At 40.8% G+C, this 21,911-nt stretch overlaps 1 protein-coding gene across 1 annotated transcript in view; it reads right to left on the bottom strand.

Moving 5' to 3' along the window:
* The window catches only part of LOC311082265 (scavenger receptor cysteine-rich domain-containing protein DMBT1-like), a gene marked incomplete at both ends in the record, with an annotated part of 49,499 nt that overhangs the window by 628 nt on the left and 26,960 nt on the right, over window positions 1-21,911 (bottom strand). Inside the window, 14 exons of the mRNA XM_084112995.1 lie at window positions 75-389; window positions 764-1,060; window positions 1,227-1,544; window positions 1,582-1,944; window positions 2,032-2,346; window positions 2,425-2,739; window positions 3,908-4,213; window positions 4,348-4,650; window positions 13,369-13,656; window positions 15,170-15,487; window positions 15,611-15,913; window positions 16,665-16,979; window positions 17,087-17,383; window positions 19,165-19,293. Coding sequence (XP_083969121.1) covers window positions 75-389; window positions 764-1,060; window positions 1,227-1,544; window positions 1,582-1,944; window positions 2,032-2,346; window positions 2,425-2,739; window positions 3,908-4,213; window positions 4,348-4,650; window positions 13,369-13,656; window positions 15,170-15,487; window positions 15,611-15,913; window positions 16,665-16,979; window positions 17,087-17,383; window positions 19,165-19,293 — 4,182 coding nt within the window. The remainder of the gene's footprint in view (window positions 1-74; window positions 390-763; window positions 1,061-1,226; window positions 1,545-1,581; window positions 1,945-2,031; window positions 2,347-2,424; window positions 2,740-3,907; window positions 4,214-4,347; window positions 4,651-13,368; window positions 13,657-15,169; window positions 15,488-15,610; window positions 15,914-16,664; window positions 16,980-17,086; window positions 17,384-19,164; window positions 19,294-21,911) is intronic.

Here is a 21,911-nt window from a genome sequence, read left to right as displayed (position 1 = left end):
CATGAAATACACAAATAATATTAGCACTAAAAATATTTAAAAATCACTAATATTGCTCAGTGTTTTGCTCTGACCTGCACAGGTGAGTCCAGCGTGCTCTTTGTGGGAGCAGTCAGTGTGGTTCTTCAGGGAGAGAGGACAGTCCCACAGGTGAATCTCATTCCCTCTGCACTCGACTCTGTTCAGCCACACAACACCTTCACCAGCACCAAAGACTGAATTCCCATCAGCCCTCAGTGCTGCTCCACAACCCAGCTGCCTGCAGACCACCTGAGCATCGCTGATGTCCCACAGATCAGCACAGACTGAACCCCACACAGCGTTATGATACACCTCCAGCCTCCCAGAGCACCGGCCCAAACCTCCACTCAGTCTGAGAGGAACATGATCTAAATCACACACAGCAACATCACTGACCAGCAATACATTTACAATGCATTTTATGACTATTTAAAGTTGTGACAAATTATGAATGTGGAATGTGGATTCAGTGTACAAGTGCTCAGATATTAATAATTCAATACTGTGAATAAAGAAAATACATCCTTTTAATTACCGGTATCTTACTTGAACACTGTCTCTGGTGAGGAGATTCTGAGGTAGAACAAGTCAGACGACTCCGAGGAGATTCACCAGTCTGCTCCTCTAAAATTAAAACATTAAAATTTGATTAAATGCTGAATAGAAAAATTATTAATAATAATAATACTGAAACAAACATAATGTTTTCCAACTATATTAATTCAGTTAAATATCTTCTTACCTGAGCAGGTGATCTTGGCCATTTCATTATCACAGTCTTTCTGTCCCCAGGGTGAAGATGGACACTGCCATAGAGTGGAATCATGACGTCGACATTTTAAATAATCAAGCCAATTATGAGACTTCAGTCCCGTTGAATAACTGGGTTCACTGCCAGATCTTCCACAGTTCAGCTCTTGACAGATCAGACTCGCTGTGTCTCTGTCCATCTGGTTGTAACACACATTTCCCCAGGATCCATTGTAGAAAACCTCCACATTCCCTTCACAGCCCTCAGTTAACCTGATCTCTTTAAACTCTATACATGCAAAAGGATGAGAATCAACTTTAACTTTCATCCAACCCCAATACATTTCTACCACTGAATGGTACATATATATGGGTGATTGAAATGAAAACTGAAAAAACATTTTTGATTTTAAATGTTACTGAATAACAGATTTTCACTCTAGTTTACCGTTTACCTGAGCACACGACTCCTACATCCTCCTTGTGTTGACAGTCATGTTTCCCCCAGCCTGGAGAAGAGCAGTTCCACAGGGACGTCTCATTCCCCTCACACTCCACCTCATCCAGCCATATGGGTCCAGAACCACGACCAAACCAGGCTGGTACCTGCTGGTTACTGAGGGCCACTCCACACTGCAGCTGTCTGCACACCACATGGGCATCTTTAATATCCCAGGAGTCATCACACACTGTCCCCCATGAGCCGCTGTGAAAAACCTCCAGCCTCCCTGCACAGTCTCCCCCAGAACCCACCAGCCTGATGGACCCGCGACCTGATATTCAGAGAGAGAAAAACACATTATTGATCACTAACAACTGAAGAATCTGCCCAGATGTTGTTGTTCTCACCAAGGCAGGTGATTGACAGCTGTTGTGTGGAGCTGCAGTTGAGAGTTTGTGGAGAGCTGCAGTTCCCCAGATGAGCTTCACTCCCAGAGCACTGGAAGCCCATCACACACTCATGACTGTGTTCAGGACTGGATGAAGAGGAGCCGGAGAAGTTCAGCACAGAGCCACAGCCCAGCTGTCTGCAGACCACAGAGGATTCAGTGAGACTCCAGGAGTCCAGCAGAACTCTCCTCCAGACCTGATGGATGGAAACTTCCAGCTCCCCCTCACACTGTCTCTCTCCAGACAACCGCACCAGACCGTCATGAACAGCCAGAGAGGAACCTGAGGAGAAGATCTCATGTTTTACTAAAATAAGAATTGTGTTAGAACGTGAAATAGTTCAGTGGTCTCAGTGTCAAATAAGTTTACCAGAGCAGATGACTCCAACATCTCGTCCATGAGAACATTCAGCCCGACTCCATGAAGAGACGGAACATTCTGAGAGTTTTGTTTCATTCCCGTCACAATCAAACACATCAGCCCAGATTTCACCACTTCCCTCTCCAAACCAGTCTGATCCCAGAACAGACACAGCAATCCCACAATTCAGCTGTCTACAGAGGACACTGGCAGCTCTCATATCCCAGCATGCATCACATACTGTGCCCCACTCATTAGGGGACCGAAGCTCCACTCTTCCAGAACAGGAGTCTGAACCGTTCATCAGTTTGGCCTCAGTGTAACCTGAATAAAGAACAGAAGTTTATAATAGTGTATAATGCAGCTGACAGAGAAAAATGAGACAGAATATTGATAATTTACCAGAACAGATCAGTCCCACATTATTCTCACTGGTGCAGTTGTGTTGGTGTGATGGTGATGTTGGACAGAAGTAAGTATGAGACTCATTTCGTCTGCACTGAATCTCTTGTGTCCACATCTGAGCATCTCCTTTTCCAAAAGCATCTTCTCCCAGCACCTGTACAGGAGCCCCACAGTCCAGCTCTCTACACACAACCTCTGCATCCTGCTGGTCAAAGGCAGCGTCACACACTGTGTACCAGGTGTCCCCATGAATCACCTCTAATCTCCCAGAACACAGGTGAGACCCATCAGAAAGTCTGGGATATTTATGATCTGTTAATATTAAATAAAACCATACAAAATAGATTTATTCAGAGTGGCAGGTTTAAGAGTGTGTTTAATAGTAACAACATCTAAATTTAACTAAATAAGGTTTATTATGCCAATTAGTAGGAAATTTAACGTATTGCAAAATACATCCAATTACCAAAATAATAAGAGTGGAATTCACTAAGAATCAACTGTGCATGTTGTTTGAATGATTAGCACAACCACACAGAAAGGTACAAAATCAGTGCTGAAGGCAATTTGCACAGTCCAGTTTGGATCTCATGGGCCGAGTCTGAGTTCTGTATTGTGGCGGATTTGCTGCTGTCATGAAAACTAGGATCTAATGAGTCATGAATTGAGAAATAAAAATGTCCTTGATCTTTTGACATATAAGAGGTCTTTTCACTATAGAAATATCCTGTAAGTTTCAGAACTCAAAACTTCAAAAACAGCTTTTATTAAAACCAAGCTCAGAAAATGATTAGTTTCAGATTTTGTCACATTATTATGTATATACTGATAAAAACATTCAACACATGACGAAAGACCGCCTCTGCAGAAGACCAACGCCTCCACACTGATTCACGCATGTCGTGTAGTAGTAAATGTGAGACAGATGCAAACAAAAACAAAACAATAGAGAAAACTCTGAGGATTACATTTGCAATTACAATTGCATTGCCATCTTTGTGAGCCTAACTTTAAAAAAGTGTGGATGAACTTTATTTTTAACAAAGTTTCAGTCAGATTGAGTCTGTAAAACACTGTGTTTGTTCACTTCATTTTACAGCTGATTCATTTTTAAATAAGACACAGTTTGACCAGCTTCGATGCAGGCTTTTCAGAGAGACTGAAAATAAAAGATGATGCAGTGCCAACTACATTGTATGGTAAAATGGTAATAGTGTGATTTAAACTGCACCGGGCAAACAGCACAGAGTTTTGTGGAAAGCCATCAGTAATGAGCCTTATTTAGACAGAAAGGAGGCATGTTTGCATGGAAAAGAACAACGACTCAATTAAACAAGTCAAAACATAGTGCCATTTTGGCAATGAATGTAACCGTTTAATTAGTTTGTGGATGGTTAGTAAATGAGACGCCGCTTTTTGCACTGATTGCACACGCATATGTGCCGCAACTGTAAGTGTTTTGAAGATCAATCTCACTGACCTGAGCAGATGACTCCAGCATCATTACTATGATCACATGGATCACTTAATGATCCACAGTTCTTCAGTGTAGACTCTGATCCAGTACACATGACACCACTCATCCAGATTGATCCTGATCCTGGTCCAAAATGAGCATCACTCAGAGCATCTACAGGTTCTCCACAGTCCAGCTCTCTACACACCACTGCAGCATCAGCCATATCCCAGTCATCTCCACACACTGTTCCCCACTGACCTCTATGAAGAACCTCCACTCTACCAGCACAGGGACTGTTGCCACCAACCAACCTCACATTCATTACATCTATGAGAGGGTAATAAAATGGAGAGAGAAAAGCATTTATCAAACTTAAAATAATATAATAGTCAAGCTTGTTGCTTTGTGATGGGTTCATATACAGTATGTGTATCATCTCAGTCTTTTAATTCAGCTCTTACCAGCACACACCAGTTCAGCATTGTTATTATGTGAACAGTTGTTTTCATATGATAGTGATTTTGAACAGAAGTGAATCTGAGACTCATTTCCTCTGCACTGAATCTCTTGTGTCCACATCTGAGCATCTCCTTTGCCAAAAGCATCTTCTCCCAGCACCTGTACAGGAGCCCCACAGTCCAGCTCTCTACACACAACCTCTGCATCCTGCTGGTCAAAGGCAGCGTCACACACCGAAACCCACGACTGATCATCAAGTATCTCTAACCTCCCAGAGCAGCGAGAACCGCCAACCAGCCGGACTCCTGAAAGAAGAGAATACACACATAAAAACATTTACTTCCAAGTCTTGAATGTGAAAACCTATCAAAATGAAGTGTTTGAAAGAGGTGGTCAAAAACAGGATAGAAAATAGCTTTTTACTTCTAAATTAGAATGTTTTTTGATGTAAAAATCTTGATAACATAATAAGTGGACCTCAAAGGACATTAGAAATGTTTTAAAAAAATGCAATTCATAACCCCTTCAACACAAATATCTAATTTAAATAAAGATTAATTTACTGTTGTCTTTCAAAGATAATAGTGTGATTTAAACTGCACCGGGCAAAAAGTACAAAAGTTTTGTGAAAAGCCATCAGTAATGAGCCTTATTTAGACAGAAAGGAGGCATGTTTGCATGGATAAGAACAACGACTCAATTAAACATGTTCTGACTCCTATCAGTGTCAGTGCTTTGTTAATGTTATTTAGCGACATCTAGTGGTATTTGGAGTCATTGCGCTTGTAAGGGGATCGTCAACAGGTGTACATGCAGAAAAATGCTCCACCACCAGCGTTATTTGTCTATCCTTGGAATAGATCCATCAGTGAGTATGGTCGCTCAGTCGTTTAGGCAGTTAAAACATGTGTAGACGTTCTACTACTGTAGTTTAAAGGCATTTATTTTCAGTGAAAATCGGGTTAATGCTAATCGTAATGCTAACCGCTAGCTTGGATTTAGCTGGGCTATATATACACAGAGTTAGCAGGCTGTTAAGCCTCATTTATGATTATAACTCATTTGCCTGTGTTTTTATTTAGCCCATTTACTTATGTTCTTTGAGTGAATCATATTGTAATATGTGCTGTGGTTATTATTAGGGGCCAAGCACCGAAGGTGCGGAGGCACCTATTGTATCTGTTCCCGTTCTTATTATTATTCTTCTTCTTCTTCTTCTTCTTCTTCTTCTTCCGCCATGGGAGTCTATGGCAGCCCATAGAACCGATTGCGGGAAAGTTGTTTTGGTTTGACATTCTGATAGAGGACCGTCTCAACATTAAATACACCAATTTTGGTGTTTCTAAGTCATTCCCTCTAGCGCCACCACCTGTCCAAAGTTTCACTTTTATTTTGCTAATAACTTTTGAACCGTAAGGCCAATCAGCGAAATTCTTTTTTCCTCTGATTCCTGAGCTCATGGCGATTCGATTGCACCCTATGACGTCATTTGCCGTCATACAAATATGGCCACCATCTTGAATTTTCAAAAAAAGCTACTTTTTCGAACTCGTCCTAGACGGTTTGTCCGATTTGCACGAAAATTGAACCAGATCATCTTCAGGTAGTGCTGACAAAAAGTTATGGAATTCAAATGGATTCGTCAAACCGTTTTCGATAAACGCACGAATACATTTTACGTAGCGCTAGCAAAAACAGTCGTAAGGCCGTATCTCCGCAACGGTTTATCGTATTCAGACCAAACTTGGTACTTGTACTCACAAGCATGACCTGAGGCTACATGCTGTGTTTCGGCGCAGCGCCACCTACTGGTCCGGAGATATGAAAAATGGCTATTTTTGCTTATAACTTCTGAACAGTTTGTCCAAAAATCATACAATTGGTCTCGTTAGATTCAGAGCAACATGCCGAGTCGACTGATATCCAATTTTGCCATATCGGTCATTTTGGCTGTCGGCCATTTTGAATTTTGTGCTAAAATTCTGTATTTTATGAACGCATGAACGGATTGTTACGAAACGTGGTATGGGTCATCAGCACGATGCCCTGAATGAGCCTGAGAAGTTTCGAAACAGCGCCACCTAGTGGTGAATTTTTTTTTTCAAATGCTTATAACTTTGGGTGTGGTCGACTTATTTTCACGAAACTCATCTTTGTAGACTCCTGAATCGTTGCCGAGTCCTACGATACCAAACATGCTAGGTTTCGCCTTACGGTTTGTGTAGCGTTGTGATTTAGCGCTTAAAAAACATTTGGCTATATCTTTGAAACCGCTAGTCCGATCGAGACGAAACCACCGTCAGAAGTTTGGAAACATAGGTCGATAGCTATACGCCAATGCCCAAATGCGAAAATATTGATGTTTAGGGGTACTAATTTCCAATCAAAGTCATGTGTCAGTCATTTTTTTCGTGTTTTTTCATATAAATGTCTATAACTCCGAAGCGAATTGAGATATTTTCACCAAAATTGACACACATATGTATGGGCTCACTCTGAGGACACGTAAAAAAAATTGTGGGACTGAGCCTCTTGGTGGCGCTATAATTGAACAAAATATGAAATTCCCATTGACTTCAATACAGTTTTGTGAAATAAAATGCTATACTAAACAAATGCATTGGTGTAATATTACGAAACTCAGATTGTGTCATCAGCACCATCCCCTGAAGGCAACCAAAATATTTCAAGACAGCGCCACCTAGTGGTCAAAAGTTATAATAAAATTTCCAAAAAGGCTAATAACTTTTGAATACATCTGGCTATTGAAATGCCACTGGTCTTAATAGATTCCTTGGGTCAAGCCGAGAACATAGATACCAAGTTTTCCTTATTTGGCCAAACTTCCTGTCCGCCATCTTGATTTTCATTCAAAACCTACTTTTTCGAACTCCTCCTAGACCGTTTGTCCGATTTTCACCAAAATCGAATCGTATCATCTCCAGACTGTGCCGACAAAAAGTTATGGATTTCGTGTCGATTGATGAAACCGTTTTCGTATAGCACAGCAGCAAAGTTGAGGCATGATGCCAAAATGACTATTCAGGCTTTATATCTGCAATGCCTCGACATATTGACACAAAACTTTGTATGTGTCACTGTCTCCTTACTCTGACCACACCACATCAATTTCGTAACAGCGCCACCTTTTGGTCAAAAGTGACAATCCATTAAATCATATTTTGAATCACTTTTTACATGATTTTTCAGCCATTTCGCCTAAAATCCTCTTTAAATGTCTTTAATTGCTCATTGTTGCAGTTGGTCTGACACTTTCAGACATGTTGGCATGTCTTGTCGTCTTATTCTGCTTGGCCCCGGTAATTGCTGCTTGCAGCTATATTATTTATGTTGATGTTGCACATATTTGACTGTAACATAGTGTTTATTTTATACTGTATTGCAGTTTTACAAAAAAGAAAACAACCAAGATTTCAGTAAAGAAAACACTCAACCTGGAGTCAAGCCTACTGAGTCTTATTGTTGATGTTCGCTATCTGTCTAACAATACAGTGACGTATCTGCCAGGACAGAATAGTAAAATGATGAACCACACAGCGGGAATAGACAACAAATAACTTTGTTTTTGGGGGGTCCCCTATTTTTAGATAATTGACTTCTGTGTATATGACATTGCATGTTAACAATCCTAGAGCAGGCGTGTATATGATATGGCAGCGCTTGGAAGAGATGTATGGAATCCCAGAGGTTATTGAAAATGCCCTACTGAGAAGACTAGAGACCTTTCCAGTCATCTCTAACAGAGACATACACAAGCTTGTGGAATTAGGTGACTTGCTAAGAGAGCTAGAAGCTGCTAAAGCGGAGGGATACTTGCCTGGACTCGCATATCTAGACACATCAAGGGGTGTTAATCCAATAGTGGAGAAGCTTCCTTTCTCCCTCCGGGACTGCTAGATAGGGCAGGGATCAAAATACAAGGAGGATTTTCATGTCCTCTTCCCACCATTAAGTTTTTTTTGTCAACTTCGTATGTTCCCAGGCAAAGACCCGTAACGACCCCAGTTTTGCATATAGTCTCTCCTCTACCCCAAGCCACGCCAAAGTCGAAAGGTCACCAAAATACCTCCCCAGAACAACAGTGACAGTCAGGAAAACGCCAGTCACTGCTACAACTACCTCTCCACAGGCTAATGCAGCTGTCAATGATAAACCGGATAAGCAGTGTCCCATACATAATAAACCACACCCGCTATCAAAATGTTGTGGGTTTCATGGGAAACATACTTGAAGGAGAATTCAATCTGTTTTCGATGTTGTGCCAGCACCAAGCATATGGCCAAAGATTGCAGGACAACACTTAAATGTAATGAGTGTGAAAGCGACAGACACATATCGGCGATGCATCCTAGAACTGCCCCTTGGTCGCTTGGTGAGCAGCTACAGCACGCTGCTGAGGACGAGCAAAGCGGGGAGTGTGAACCAGGGTGGGAATTATACCGCGGCCACGCGGCCATGGCCGCCGTTGCCCTACACTTTGGCCTTCATGCCCCGTGAAAAAAAAATCATCGTACGGCCACAGTGGCCTGTGTGCCCTGGCCCTGTCCAAGTTCCACCCAAGTAGTCTCTGAACTTCAATTAGTTTGACGATTCGCGCAGGTGCAGTGTCATAATCACATCGATGATCTCACGCATCAAAACAGCAGTGCAAGAAGCATGTAACGTCAGCACCAACAGAAGAACGACACTCTGTTGTCTACACTGGTGCATAGATATATACACTAGATTTCGCCTTGGCTACGGCATTCGTTCATGAACTGCCGTAGCCAAGGCGAAATCTATATGTCTATCTATGCACCAGTCTGCGCACACGTCACACAGCAGGAAGCGCGGGCGCCCTCAGATCACTTGGACGTCGCTGTGTTATAAGAGGTAAAAACGATATAAATACTGTTCGTTTTCTCACACAAACCGCTCGTTTCGTGTCTTAGGCCATCAATGTGTACTTACGATGGGGAATTGTTTTAATTTGGACTCTGTGGATGGCTGCTCTTTGAGACCGTGACCATAGACCTGCATTATATGACTGACAGACAAGAACGGTTTGACCTAAAAATATCAAAATCTATTTGCTAGTAACTTAGATAAGTGCCCTTTTCAGAAAAGGGCCCTATGCAAGGTTCCAGAGGTAACGGCGTCGGCGCACTGAAGCGTTTTTTTTTTTTTTTTAATAGTTCAAAGTTACTATAAGATTTAATGTTATTACCTTGACAAACTATAACTTACATCATTAAAAAGATATAAGACTCACGTTTCAGTATTTGACCACTATTGTATTCTGAGAAATTTATATTGACAGTTATGTCTTAATTTGTGTCAGGAGTTATGAAATGCAAAAATGAGTCGATACCTTTAATATGAATTATGAGCGTCAGACGCTCCCATTTATAAAAAACTCCTGTGCTGTCGTCATGAAAGCGATTCACAAAACAACGTCCCTCACGGCTCTTAGCTCAAAAGTGTGCAGATTTGGAGAAATATTGATATATTCTCAGTTTACATCAGATTTCTATTGACAGGAATAATATTTTATTGAATTTATAGCCAAATGCGTCGATGTAATCATTATGAGCGCTGTATACTGATGTGCTGTTTCAATTCATACCAGCAGCCTGAGGGCGCTCTACTGAACATTATAGTCCATATTTGAAACGCATGAAGAAGAGCGTTCGACAATGCAGGAAATTATTAATTTATTGGCATTTGTGTTGTTTCTGAATGCTTTTATTGGCATTTGTGGTGTTTCTGAATGCTTTTATTGGCATTTATGGTGTTTCTATTGTTGTGTGAGGGTGTATACCTTCTGGATGTAATGGCGCTCTCTCTCTCTCATTAAAAAATGTTTGTTTTTTTTATTAAAAAAGTCATAATCCATGTCTTATTCCAAATTAGGATGTTATGGTATCAATCTGAATGGGAAAACCATCGAATTGTACGATGGCCTTTGTGCCCTGTCATATGGCCTTGGTGCCCCTAAAAAAAAAAAAAAGGTGGAGGCCAAATGGCCTTGCCCCTAAAATTACATAATTCCCACCCTGGTGTGAACCACGAACACCTCCTATAGTCACATCCAAGTGTACAGAAATATGTGGTGGCTCTAACAAGGCCAGATCCTGCTCAAAAATCTGCTTGGTTAATCTGCTTGGCGAGTTATACTTGAGTGGGTGCTCACAAGAATGAAGAAGTTAATGTCTACAAGACACATGTCCTTCAAAATGGACGCTCCTCTTTCCTTGAGCCATGTACCAACAAGATTCACATAAACGAGAGAGAGTACAGGGTCCAGTGCAGCCTAGTCTTCAAACATCATCTAACACCCAGGAGATCTTTCAGGAGACCTTTCGAGATGGGGGAAAGTGTGTTTCAAAAAACACCCGAAGATGAGAAACTAGCCATGTCAGTAGATGATAACAATTTTCTCAGAATAATGGAAAGCGAAGTGTACATGGATGACCAAAATCACTGGGTGGCACCCCTACCTTTTCATTCGCCTCGCAAGCCCCTTACAAATAACAGAGGACAGGCCACCCAGAGACTCTCCACTCTCCAACGCTCATTCAGAAGGAGATCTGAAATGAAAGAGCACTTCTTTGACTTCATACAGAAAGTCCTCGACAACCAGCAGGCAGAACTGGCTCCTCCATTGCAACCAGGGCAAGAATGCTGGTATTTACCTACCTTCGGTGTCTATCACCCGCAGAAGCCTGGGAAAATCAGGGTGGTTTTTAATTCCAGCGCAGTGTTTAAGGGAACGTCATTGAATGACATGCTCCTCAGCGGACCTAACCTCAACAACACTCTAGTTGGAGTCCTACTAAGGTTCAGGAGGGAGAAAATAGCCATCACAGCCGATATTGAACAAATGTTCTATGGGTTCAAGGTCAGAGAGGACCATCGCAATTTCTTGCGATTTCTGTGGCACGAGATAATGATCCTGATAAGGAGATAATTGACTTCTGGATGACGGTACACATGTTCGGGAACAGCCCGTCACCCGCTGTAGCAACGTATGGGCTGAGGAAAGCTGCAGAGCAAGGAGAAAATGAACACGGCAAGGATGTGAAGGATTTCGTCTACAGAAATTTTTACGTTGATGATGGTCTCATCTCAGTGTCAAAGGAGGTTGACGCCATTGATCTCCTGCAATGCACCAGGGCCCTACTAGCTGAGTCCAACTTACGACTTCACAAAATAGCCTCAAATAGTACAAAGGTCATGGAGGCCTTTCCTCCAGAAGAACGAGCAAGTGACTTTAACAATCTAGATTTAGGAGCAGACCCCTTGCCCTCCCAACGCAGTCTGGGTGTGTCACGAGGACACACAGGAAAGTAGGTAGATCCAAATGCAGTATGAAAATAGTTGTTTATTGAAGTGTAATCCATCTCGTAGTCATCCAGGCAAGTGTTCAAAATCCATGATAGCAATCCAAAATACACAAGAAACAAAACAAGAAACAGGTAGAACGCAGACCAGAAGTGTAGTGACAATATATGACGACTCCGTGACAAGGACTAAAACAGACAGGGTATTTATACACAGAAACTAAACAATGTAATGGAAAACAGCTGCTTGCAATGATGAGTGATGAGAACAGACAAAGGATCGTGGGAAATGCAGTTCTAGAATGAATGGTGACAGTAAGGGAGAGAGACCTCTGGTGGACACCCAGGGAAACACAAACCAGACACTGTGACAGGGTGTAAGCTGGGAACTCCAGACTGACAGTTTTACTTTCAGAGTGTTTAGAGATGTGAAATCATTCACTCGGAGAGGCATTCTGTCAACTGTAAATAGTCTTTATGATCCTCTTGGATTTGCTTCCCCCATTACAGTGAAAGGCAAGGCACTTGTAAGAGACCTTTCCTTCGAGCAGTATGAATGGGACACACCTCTTCCAAAGCAGAAAGAGGCACAGTGGAAAGCATGGACTGACTCCTTAACTGAGCTGGAACAAATTCACATCCAGCGAACATACGTTCCAGTCTCCATGTCATGTTGTAAAACTATAGACTTATGCGTTTTCTCAGACGCTTCTACTATGGCAATAGCGGCTGTAGGCTATCTGCGTGTCTTAGACTCTGATGGAAAATGGCATGTAGGGTTTGTAATGGGAAAAACAAAGCTGGCTCCTTACCCCATGCAAACTGTGCCACGCCTGGAGTTGTGCGCCGCAGTCTTGGCTGTTGAACTGGCAGAACTGATCCAATCTGAAATAGATAGGTTCTATACAGACAGTCGTGTCGTGCTGGGCTACATTCACAACAGATCAAGAAGGTTCTATACCTATGTAGCTAACCGAGTAACTCGCATTCGGAGCTCCACCAAACCAACACAGTGGCAGTACATGCAAACCGATGAGAACCCTGCAGACCATGAAACCAGGCCGATTCCAGCGGCTTACCTGGCCTCATCCAGTTGGTTGCTTGGCCCTCAATTTCTCTGCCAGCCAAACACACGTCAAGAGGATGAGGCAGAATCGTTCGAGCTAGTGCAGCCAGATACAGACAAAGACATTCGGCCTGAAGTCACCTCTCTTGCAACCAAAGTCATAGAGCAGTCTCTTGGATCAAAAAGATTCGAAAACTTCTCTACCTGGAAGAGTCTAGTCAGAGGCATGACAAGTCTCATTCATGTAGCAAAGTCATTCTCCGGTGAGATTAAGAATGAAGAATGTAAGGGATGGCATCAATGTCAGCAGCCACACACCACAGAGCTCCAGGCCAAGCCAAGACAAATATCCTCAAGGCAGTGCAAGAGGATGTGTATCAGGAGGAGCTAAAATGTCTAACTCAGGGCATCGCAGTTCACCACCAAGGCCCTCTTGCAAAGATGAATCCTTTCCTTGACGAGAATGAACTGCTTAGAGTGGGAGGGTGAATACACAAAGCAGATCTGGAAGATCAAGAGAAACACCCAGTAATCCTTCCAGCTGGACATCATGTAACCACTCTCTTAGTCAGGCACTATCATGATAAAGTGGCACACCAAGGTCGCTACTTTACCGAGGGTGCTGGAGTCTGGATAGTAGGAGGGAAGAGACTCATATCCAGCATCATATTCAAATGTGTCATCTGTATGAAGTTGAGGGGCAAGCCTGAAGTTCAAAAGATGTCTGATCTGCCCACTGACAGGTTGGCTGTTGACCCGCCTTTCACCCATGTAGGACTTGATGTTTTTGGTCCGTGGAATGTTGAAACCCGGCGGACACGAGGTGGTGCTGCTGAGAGCAAAAGGTGGGCCGACCTCAAGCTTCATCAACGCCTTAAGGCGCTTCCTGTCCATACGGGGACCTGTCAGACACCTCAGGTCAGATAGAGGCACCAATTTTATTGGTGCATGCAGAGAGCTTCAGTTTAACACTGGCGACCCTGAGGTCAAGAACTACTTGCAAGACCAGGGCTGTACATGGACCTTTATGGCACCTCATTCTACACACATGGGAGGAGCTTGGGAGAGATTGATAGGAGTGGTTAGACAAATTCTAGATGCGCTGCTGGCGAAGGATGGAGCTACCAGACTTACCCATGAAGTCCTAACAACTTTGATGGCTGAGGTTATGGCCATTATGAATTCCAGACCACTGGTCCCAATCTCGTATGATGCAGAGATACCTGAAATACTCTCGCCTGCCATGTTACTAACCCAAAAGTCAAGTGTTACTCCCGCTCCCCCAGGGGATTTCAAATTGGACCACCTATGCAAGGGACAGTGGCGCCGGGTCCAGAGCTTGGCGGACTCCTTCTGGAAAAGGTGGAGGCTGGAGTACTTAGCAACTCTTCAGCCGCGGAGAAAGTGGACCAAGGAGAAGCATAATCTCCAGGACGGTGACGTTGTACTGATAAAGTATGTTCAAGCAAGACGCAATCAGTGGCCTCTCGGATTGATAGTTGAGGCCATTCCCAGCTCTGACAGCAGAATCCGCAAGGTTATGGTGAAGACCTTTAGCCAAGGAACAATTAAGGAGTATCTTAGGCCAATTAGTGATGTTGTGTTACTGATACCAAAAGGAAAAGAGTAGATGGTGGTATAACATAATTAAACAAAGCGGGGAGTGTTCTGACTCCTATCAGTGTCAGTGCTTTGTTAATGTTATTTAGTGACATCTAGTGGTATTTGGAGTCATTGCGCTTGTAAAGAGATCGTCAACAGGTGTGCATGCAGACTGAATGCTCCACCACCAGCGTTATTTGTCTATCCTTGGAATAGATCCATCAGTGAGTATGGTCGCTCAGCCGTTTAGGTAGTTAAAACGTGTAGACGTTCTACTACTGTTGTTTAAAGGCATTTATTTTCAGTGAAAATCGGGTTAATGCTAATCGTAATGCTAACCGCTAGCATGGATTTAGCTGGCCTATATATACAGAGTTAGCAGGCTGTTAAGCCTCATTTATGATTATTCATTTGCCTGTGTTTTTATTGTAATATGTGCTGTGGTTATTATATTTATGTTGATGTTGCACATATTTGACTGTAACATAGTGTTTATTTTATACTGTATTGCAGTTTTACAAAAAAGAAAACAACCAAGATTTCAATAAAGAAAACACTCAACCTGGAGTCAAGCCTACTGAGTCTTATTGTTGATGTTCGCTATCTGTCTAACAATACAGTGACGTATCTGCCAGGACAGAATAAAACAAGTCAAAACATAGTGCCATTTTGGCAATGAATGTAACCGTTTAATTAGTTTGTGGATGGTTAGTAAATGAGATGCAGCTTTTTGCACTGATAGCACACGCATATGTGCCACAACTGTTTAGGGAACTGTTTACTGTAAGTGTTTTGAAGATCAATCTCACTGACCTGAGCAGATGACTCCAGCATCTTTACTATGATCACATGGACCACTAAATGATCCACTTAATGATCCACAGTTCTTCAGTGTTGACTCTGATCCAGTACACATGACTCTGCTCATCCAGATTTGTCCTAAACCTGGTCCAAAATGAGCATCACCCAGAGCATCTACAGGTTCTCCACAGTCCAGCTCTCTACACACCACTGCAGCATCAGCCAAATTCCAGCCAGCTCCACACACTGTTCCCCACTGACCTCTATGAAGAACCTCCACTCTACCAGCACACCGACTGCTACCATTTACCAGTCTCACATTCATTACATCTATGAGAGGGTAAAAGAAATGGAGAGAGAAAAGCATTTATCCAACTTGACCAGCGTGTTGCTTTGAGATGGGTTTATATACAGTATTTGTGTATCTTTTTAGTCTTTTAATTCAGATCTTACCAGCACACACCAGTTCAACATTGCTGTCATGAGAACAGTTGTTTTCATATGATAGTGATTTTGAACAGAGGTGAATCTGAGACTCATTTCCTCTGCACTGAATCTCTCGTGTCCACATCTGAGCGTCTCCTTTGCCAAAAGCATCTTCTCCCAGCACCTGTACAGGAGCCCCACAGTCCAGCTCTCTACACACAACCTCTGCATCCTGCTGGTCAAAGGCAGCGTCACACACTGAAACCCACGACTGATCATCAAGTATCTCTAACCTCCCAGAGCAACGAGAACCGCCAACCAGCCGGACTCCTGAAGAAGAGAATACACACACAAAAACACGAGACACTTATTTTATTGGTGGAATTTAAAAAAAGTCAGGCTGTAATAATTGAGAATTTGATGTTTTGTGTTGATTATCTCTGGATTGATTATTGACCATAAACAGTTTACAATTAACTCAGCTTCTCTCATTCATGAGCCTCAGTAATGTTCTTATCCTGCTCAGAGAATTGCAGTAACAATCAGACTCTTCACAATTTACTGGAAATAATGATTTCTTCTTGGATCTCCACTAAATCATTATTTGCAGTAAATTGTGAAGTCTGATTGTTACAACTATTGTCTGTAGCAGTAGGCACATGATCTGAGACCAGCTACTGGTCCATCAAAATCCATCTCTGGGCCAATATGTTGAAAGTACACATAGAAAGAAACATAAACCTATTAATGTTGTCTGGTTCTTTATCAGTTCATGGAACCTGATGCATTAACTAATGTTAGCAAATTGAACCTCATTGTTATGTGTTACAAAACATTAAATATAGGCTATGTTATGTACATTTGGTTTGTTTTAGACCAGGAGATTATTTCTCTCATGAAAAAAAAAAAAAAAAAACTGTTACACTATCTGACAACATAAATCTTTTTGTTGGTCAATCATTAAGCACAATTTATAAAAGCTAAAAGTAAACCAGTTTTAAAATATGGAAGTCAAAACAGATTAAAAAAATTCATTTAAGGCAGGTGACTCATTATTGAGGTTAGGTTTGAAGCAGTTTACCTGAGCAGATGACTCCAGCGTTTCCACTAGGACCACAGCCAGGTCTAAGCCCTAATGATCCCCCACAGTTCTTCAGTGTAGACTCTGATCCAGTACATAACACAATACTCATCCATGTTGGTCCTGATCCTGGTCCAAAATGAGCATCACTCAGAGCATCTACAGGTTCTCCACAGTCCAGCTCTCTACACACCACTGCAGCATCAGCCATATCCCATGTCTCACCACACACTGTTCCCCACTGACCTCTATGAAGAACCTCCACTCTACCAGCACAGCGACTGGTACCATTTACCAGTCTCACATTCACACCATCTAGATATTGAACAGAGAAAATGAGAGACAAACACAAGTAAAGGACAGAAAAAAAAATGAGAGAAAAACAACTTACAGGAAATTTGGAAATTTGGTCAAACCTGCACACACCAGTCCAACATCACTGTCATGTGAACAGTTGTGTTGGTGTGATGGTGATGTTGGACAGAGGTGAATCTGAGACTCATTTCCTCTGCACTGAATCTCTTGTGTCCACATCTGAGCGTCTCCTTTGCCAAAAGCATCTTCTCCCAGCACCTGTACAGGAGCCCCACAGTCCAGCTCTCTACACACAACCTCTGCATCCTGCTGGTCAAAGGCAGCGTCACACACTGAAACCCACGACTGATCATCAAGTATCTCTAACCTCCCAGAGCAGCGAGAACCTCCAACCAGCCGGACTCCTGAAGAAGAGAATACACACATAAAAACATGAGACACTTATTTTATAGGTGGAATAAAATAAAATAAAAAGGCTATAATAGTTGAGAATTTGATGTTTTGCGTTGATGATCTCTGGATTGATTATTGACCATAAACAGTTTACAATTAACTCCTCAGCTTCTCTTATGAGCCTCAGTAATGTTCTTATCCTGCTCAGACAATTGCAGTAACAATCAGACTCTTCACAATTTACTGGAAATAATGATTGATTTCTTCTTGGATCTCCACTAAATCATTATTTCCAGTAAATTGTGAAGTCTGATTGTTACAACTATTGTCTGTAGCAGTAGGCACATGATCTGAGACCAGCTACTCTATTAAAATCCATCTCTGGGCCAATATGTGGAAAGTACACATAGAAAGTAGATTCTATGTAGATCTTCTGTGTTTTTGGGAGGGGAGGAATTGGAGTTGGTAGCCCAGTTCAAGTATCTTGGGATTATACTAGATTAAAAACTCACTTTCAAAAAACACATACAAAAGGTAACCAATGCTATAAAATATAATCTATAAAATTACAAACAGGTCCTACATTACAACAGAGGCTGGTAAATCCTATCTCCATTGTATGATTTTTTCCCACATTGAATACTGCTTCACAGTTTGGTCTTTTGCTGGAGTTACTGCATTAAAACCCATTGATCAACTATATAAAAATGCAGTTAAGGTATTTGACAGGAAACCACAGTCGTTTCACCTTTGACCAATTCTTGAGAAGCATCAACTTCTAAATTTTGAAAATCTTAAAATTTTTAAAAGTAGCTGTCTTATTTATAAATCAATGAATGGAATCGCCCCACCACCCCTGGGGGATTTTATCAAAAAGAGAAATAGCGAGACTAGGACTGGATCATTTACTCGAGGGGATTGTGAAGTAGAAAATCTTCGTTTGCACAAAATGTCCTCTCTATTAAAGGCTGCACAAACTGGAACAGTATGCCAATGCCAACGGAAATTAGAGATAGCCCCAGTTTTGTTTCATTTAAGAAACATCTTAAAAGATGGCTGAATAACAATAAAAAATGTAATCATTAAGTAAGAAGGTAGAATTTGATAGGTAGATTTATTTATACATTTATAATAAGCACTTTGGGATGTCTATGCACTTATGCACTTTAAAAAAATACTACAATAAGAACTCTATAAGGTATCGGACCTTTTAATGTTTTTAAGCTCTATATGTATATTTGTTTATATGTATGTTGTTTGTTTGTTTTTTGGTTTGTAATTGTATATGTCTGGGACTACGGATGGAAATTAGCATTGTGCTAAATCCGGCGTATTTACGTTCAACTTTGTACGTTCATGACTATGCACTGTCCCATCTAAATAAAGAAAGAAAGAAAGAAAAAAAGAAAAAAAAGAAAGTAACATAAACCTATTAATGTTGTCTGGTTCTTTATCAGTTCATGGAACCTGATGCAGTAACTAATGTTAGCAAATTGAACCTCATTGTTATGTGTTACAAAACATTAAATATAGGCTATTGTATGTACATTTGGTTTGTTTTAGACCAGGAGATTATTTCTCTCATGAAAAAAAAAAAAAAAAAAAAACTGTTACACTATCTGACAACATAAATCTTTTTGTTGGTCAACCATTAAGCACAATTTATAAAAGCTAAAAGTAAACCAGTTTTAAAATATGGAAGTCAAAACAGCTTTAAAAAAATCTAATTATGAATAAGAGGTTAATTTAAGGCAGGTGACTCATTAGTGAGGTTAGGTTTGAAGCCGTTTACCTGAGCAGATGACTCCAGCATTTCCACTAGAACCACAGCCAGGTCTAAACTCTAATGATCCCCCACAGTTCTTCAGTGTAGACTCTGATCCAGTACACAACACAATACTCATCCATGTTGGTCCTGATCCTGGTCCAAAATGAGCATCACGCAGAGCATCTACAGGTTCTCCACAGTCCAGCTCTCTACACACCACTGCAGCATCAGCCATATCCCAGAAATCACCACACACTGTTCCCCACTGACCTCTATGAAGAACCTCCACTCTACCAGCACAGCGACTGTGACCATCAACCAACCTCACATTTCCACTGTCTGTACAGTAAATAGAACAGAGAGAAACAAGACATGAAGAAACAAAGGGAAAAACAGAGAAAGAGGGTGACTTCACACTTTTTGCAACAGGTGAATGACAAACAAGAGAGAGCGAGAAATGTCTGTGAACATTCTGTGTCAACTCAACGGTCCTGCCGCCGGCTCTGACTCAACCAGAGGTCCACAGCTAAAAAAAATATTTTGATCTTGATATATTTACTGAGTAATCCACTATTTTGTACAGGGGGGTCAAAATAAGAGGGATCACAATAGAAAGATGGCACCATTATGATTTTTTATTTACACAGAGATTGGAACAAAATAGTGGATTACTCAGTAAATATTCATCCATGGAATTTTATATTTTGACTTTCATCACCATTTAAGTATGTCTTCGTTCAGAAAAAAAAAAATATGAACAAGTTGAAACATTTAATCAAGTATGTTAGAGAAATTAGTTTGATTTGACACGGAATGACCCAAAAGGGAAAGAGCTATTAGAAAAAGAACAGTAAGACAGAAGAAACCACAACACAAAAAAACCACAACACAAAACTTAAATAATTTTTTTTTTTTTTGCCAAAAAAATAAAAAATAATAATAATCTAAATAAACCTACCAGCGGTGATGAGTTTTAGCAGAAATATCAGCATCAAATATCCCCCCATCATCTCCTTCAGCTCTAGTTCATCAGCTCAGAGAACGCAGCACAAGTTTCTCCTCTGCTCCCTCAAACACACTGAAGAAACTGGGAACTGTCAGTCCCCTAAAGAGAGAGAGCAAGCTGCAAAACTTTCCAATCAGGTTCATCATTACCTTATTAGACACAACAGAGGAAATCATCAAACAACTTCAGTGACAAATCAGAGGAGGCATTTCTGATTTACACCATATTTATCTAAAGCGTGTCAGCAGAGAAAAGAACTCCTCCTCCATATCGAGACACTTCAGTGAGGATGCACAGACACACACACACACACACACACACACAGACACACACACCTGCCAGAGGCAAAAAATAGTCACATCATACAGGAGACATTAAAGAGTTCAGAGAGGAAGCAGCCCAGGATATTTACAGCATTAGACCCAAACACCTGCTGATACAGATACTGATAACTGCTTAAAAGTATATAAAGTTTATACATTCTGCATTCAATAAAATGTTAACTGTCAAAAAAAACTGTAAAAAAAAAAAAATCAAAATCACAAGTTTAAACTGTTTAAAAAATATTCACTATCGCATGATATACATAATCACTAGCAAGTACTGTAGGCCTATACAGCAAATCAGCAGCAATGGGTATCTGAGTTAAAGGGGGCAATGCGTTACTCACACACAAGATGGCAGCAAAACACTTCTTATTCTAAAGACAGGCGGACAATGCCCACTTTCACTGCAATGCGATGGCAGTAAAAACACTTAGGCCTATTGCAAAAACGAGAGATACAGTCTTGATGTTTTACGACTCTGTTAACTGCCATAATACAGAAAGTGATAAACCACTGATTTATTAATAATAAATCAAGAGAAGGCATTTTTAAATATCTGCATAATGACAATAGATTTTAAGTAATTAAGGAAAATAAAATCTTCAGCTTATGTCTGTGGACAAACACACACATTACTAGAACCTGTAAGTTGTTATGAAAATGGTTATGCATAAATACATGATAAAAATAAAAATAGTAATAATTATTAAAATAACAATGCAACTATAAGTATTTGAAATACTTAAAAATAAGTATAACATACTTAAAATAAGTATTTGACAATAACAACAGCAACGCAACATTATCAAATATTTTGTGTTCATGATTAAAACATTAATTTGACCCCTATAATTAAATAATTATACATATTATGCATCAATAAATACATTATTAACAACAACAAGTATGTGATGATAACTGGCCCATGATTTAAATAAATAAAAACATTAATTTGACTGTTTGATATAGATTACTTTTAGCCTTTCTGTCATGCTTGATTAAGATTGAATAATCATGGCATTAATTATGTTCTAGTATTGCTAATGAGTGTTGGCCCAAAGAGAGTGAGAGTGGACGATGGGGGATGAGTCGGAGGACATGGCAAAAATTAATAATAGGTGTTTTTCACATTTGCAATTCTATCAACTACAATTTAAGTGAAACATATGATGTTTTTTGTAAATTGACCATATTGCAGCCGTGAAAGAGACCTACAGCAGCAGCAAACAGACTGGAGCAGTTTGAGCTCAGAAAGACTCTTGACAGGATTTCTGAAGACGACACTTTTAGCTCACAATAAATGATTTCAATTCCCATTAAAAGTTTTGAAAGTAACATGCGAGCCATGACATTTAAGACAGGTAAAGTCAAGTCAAATAATCTGTATTAGCGCTTAACAGGTTGTTTCACAGAATTACCGTGATAAACAGGAAATGATG

Source organism: Abramis brama (genome assembly GCF_963993115.1).
Source record: "Abramis brama genome assembly, chromosome: 4".
NCBI classification, from domain to species: Eukaryota; Metazoa; Chordata; class Actinopteri; order Cypriniformes; family Leuciscidae; genus Abramis; species Abramis brama.
The sequence above is the reverse complement of the archived record's forward strand: the minus strand, read 5'-3'. Positions and strand labels throughout refer to the sequence as shown.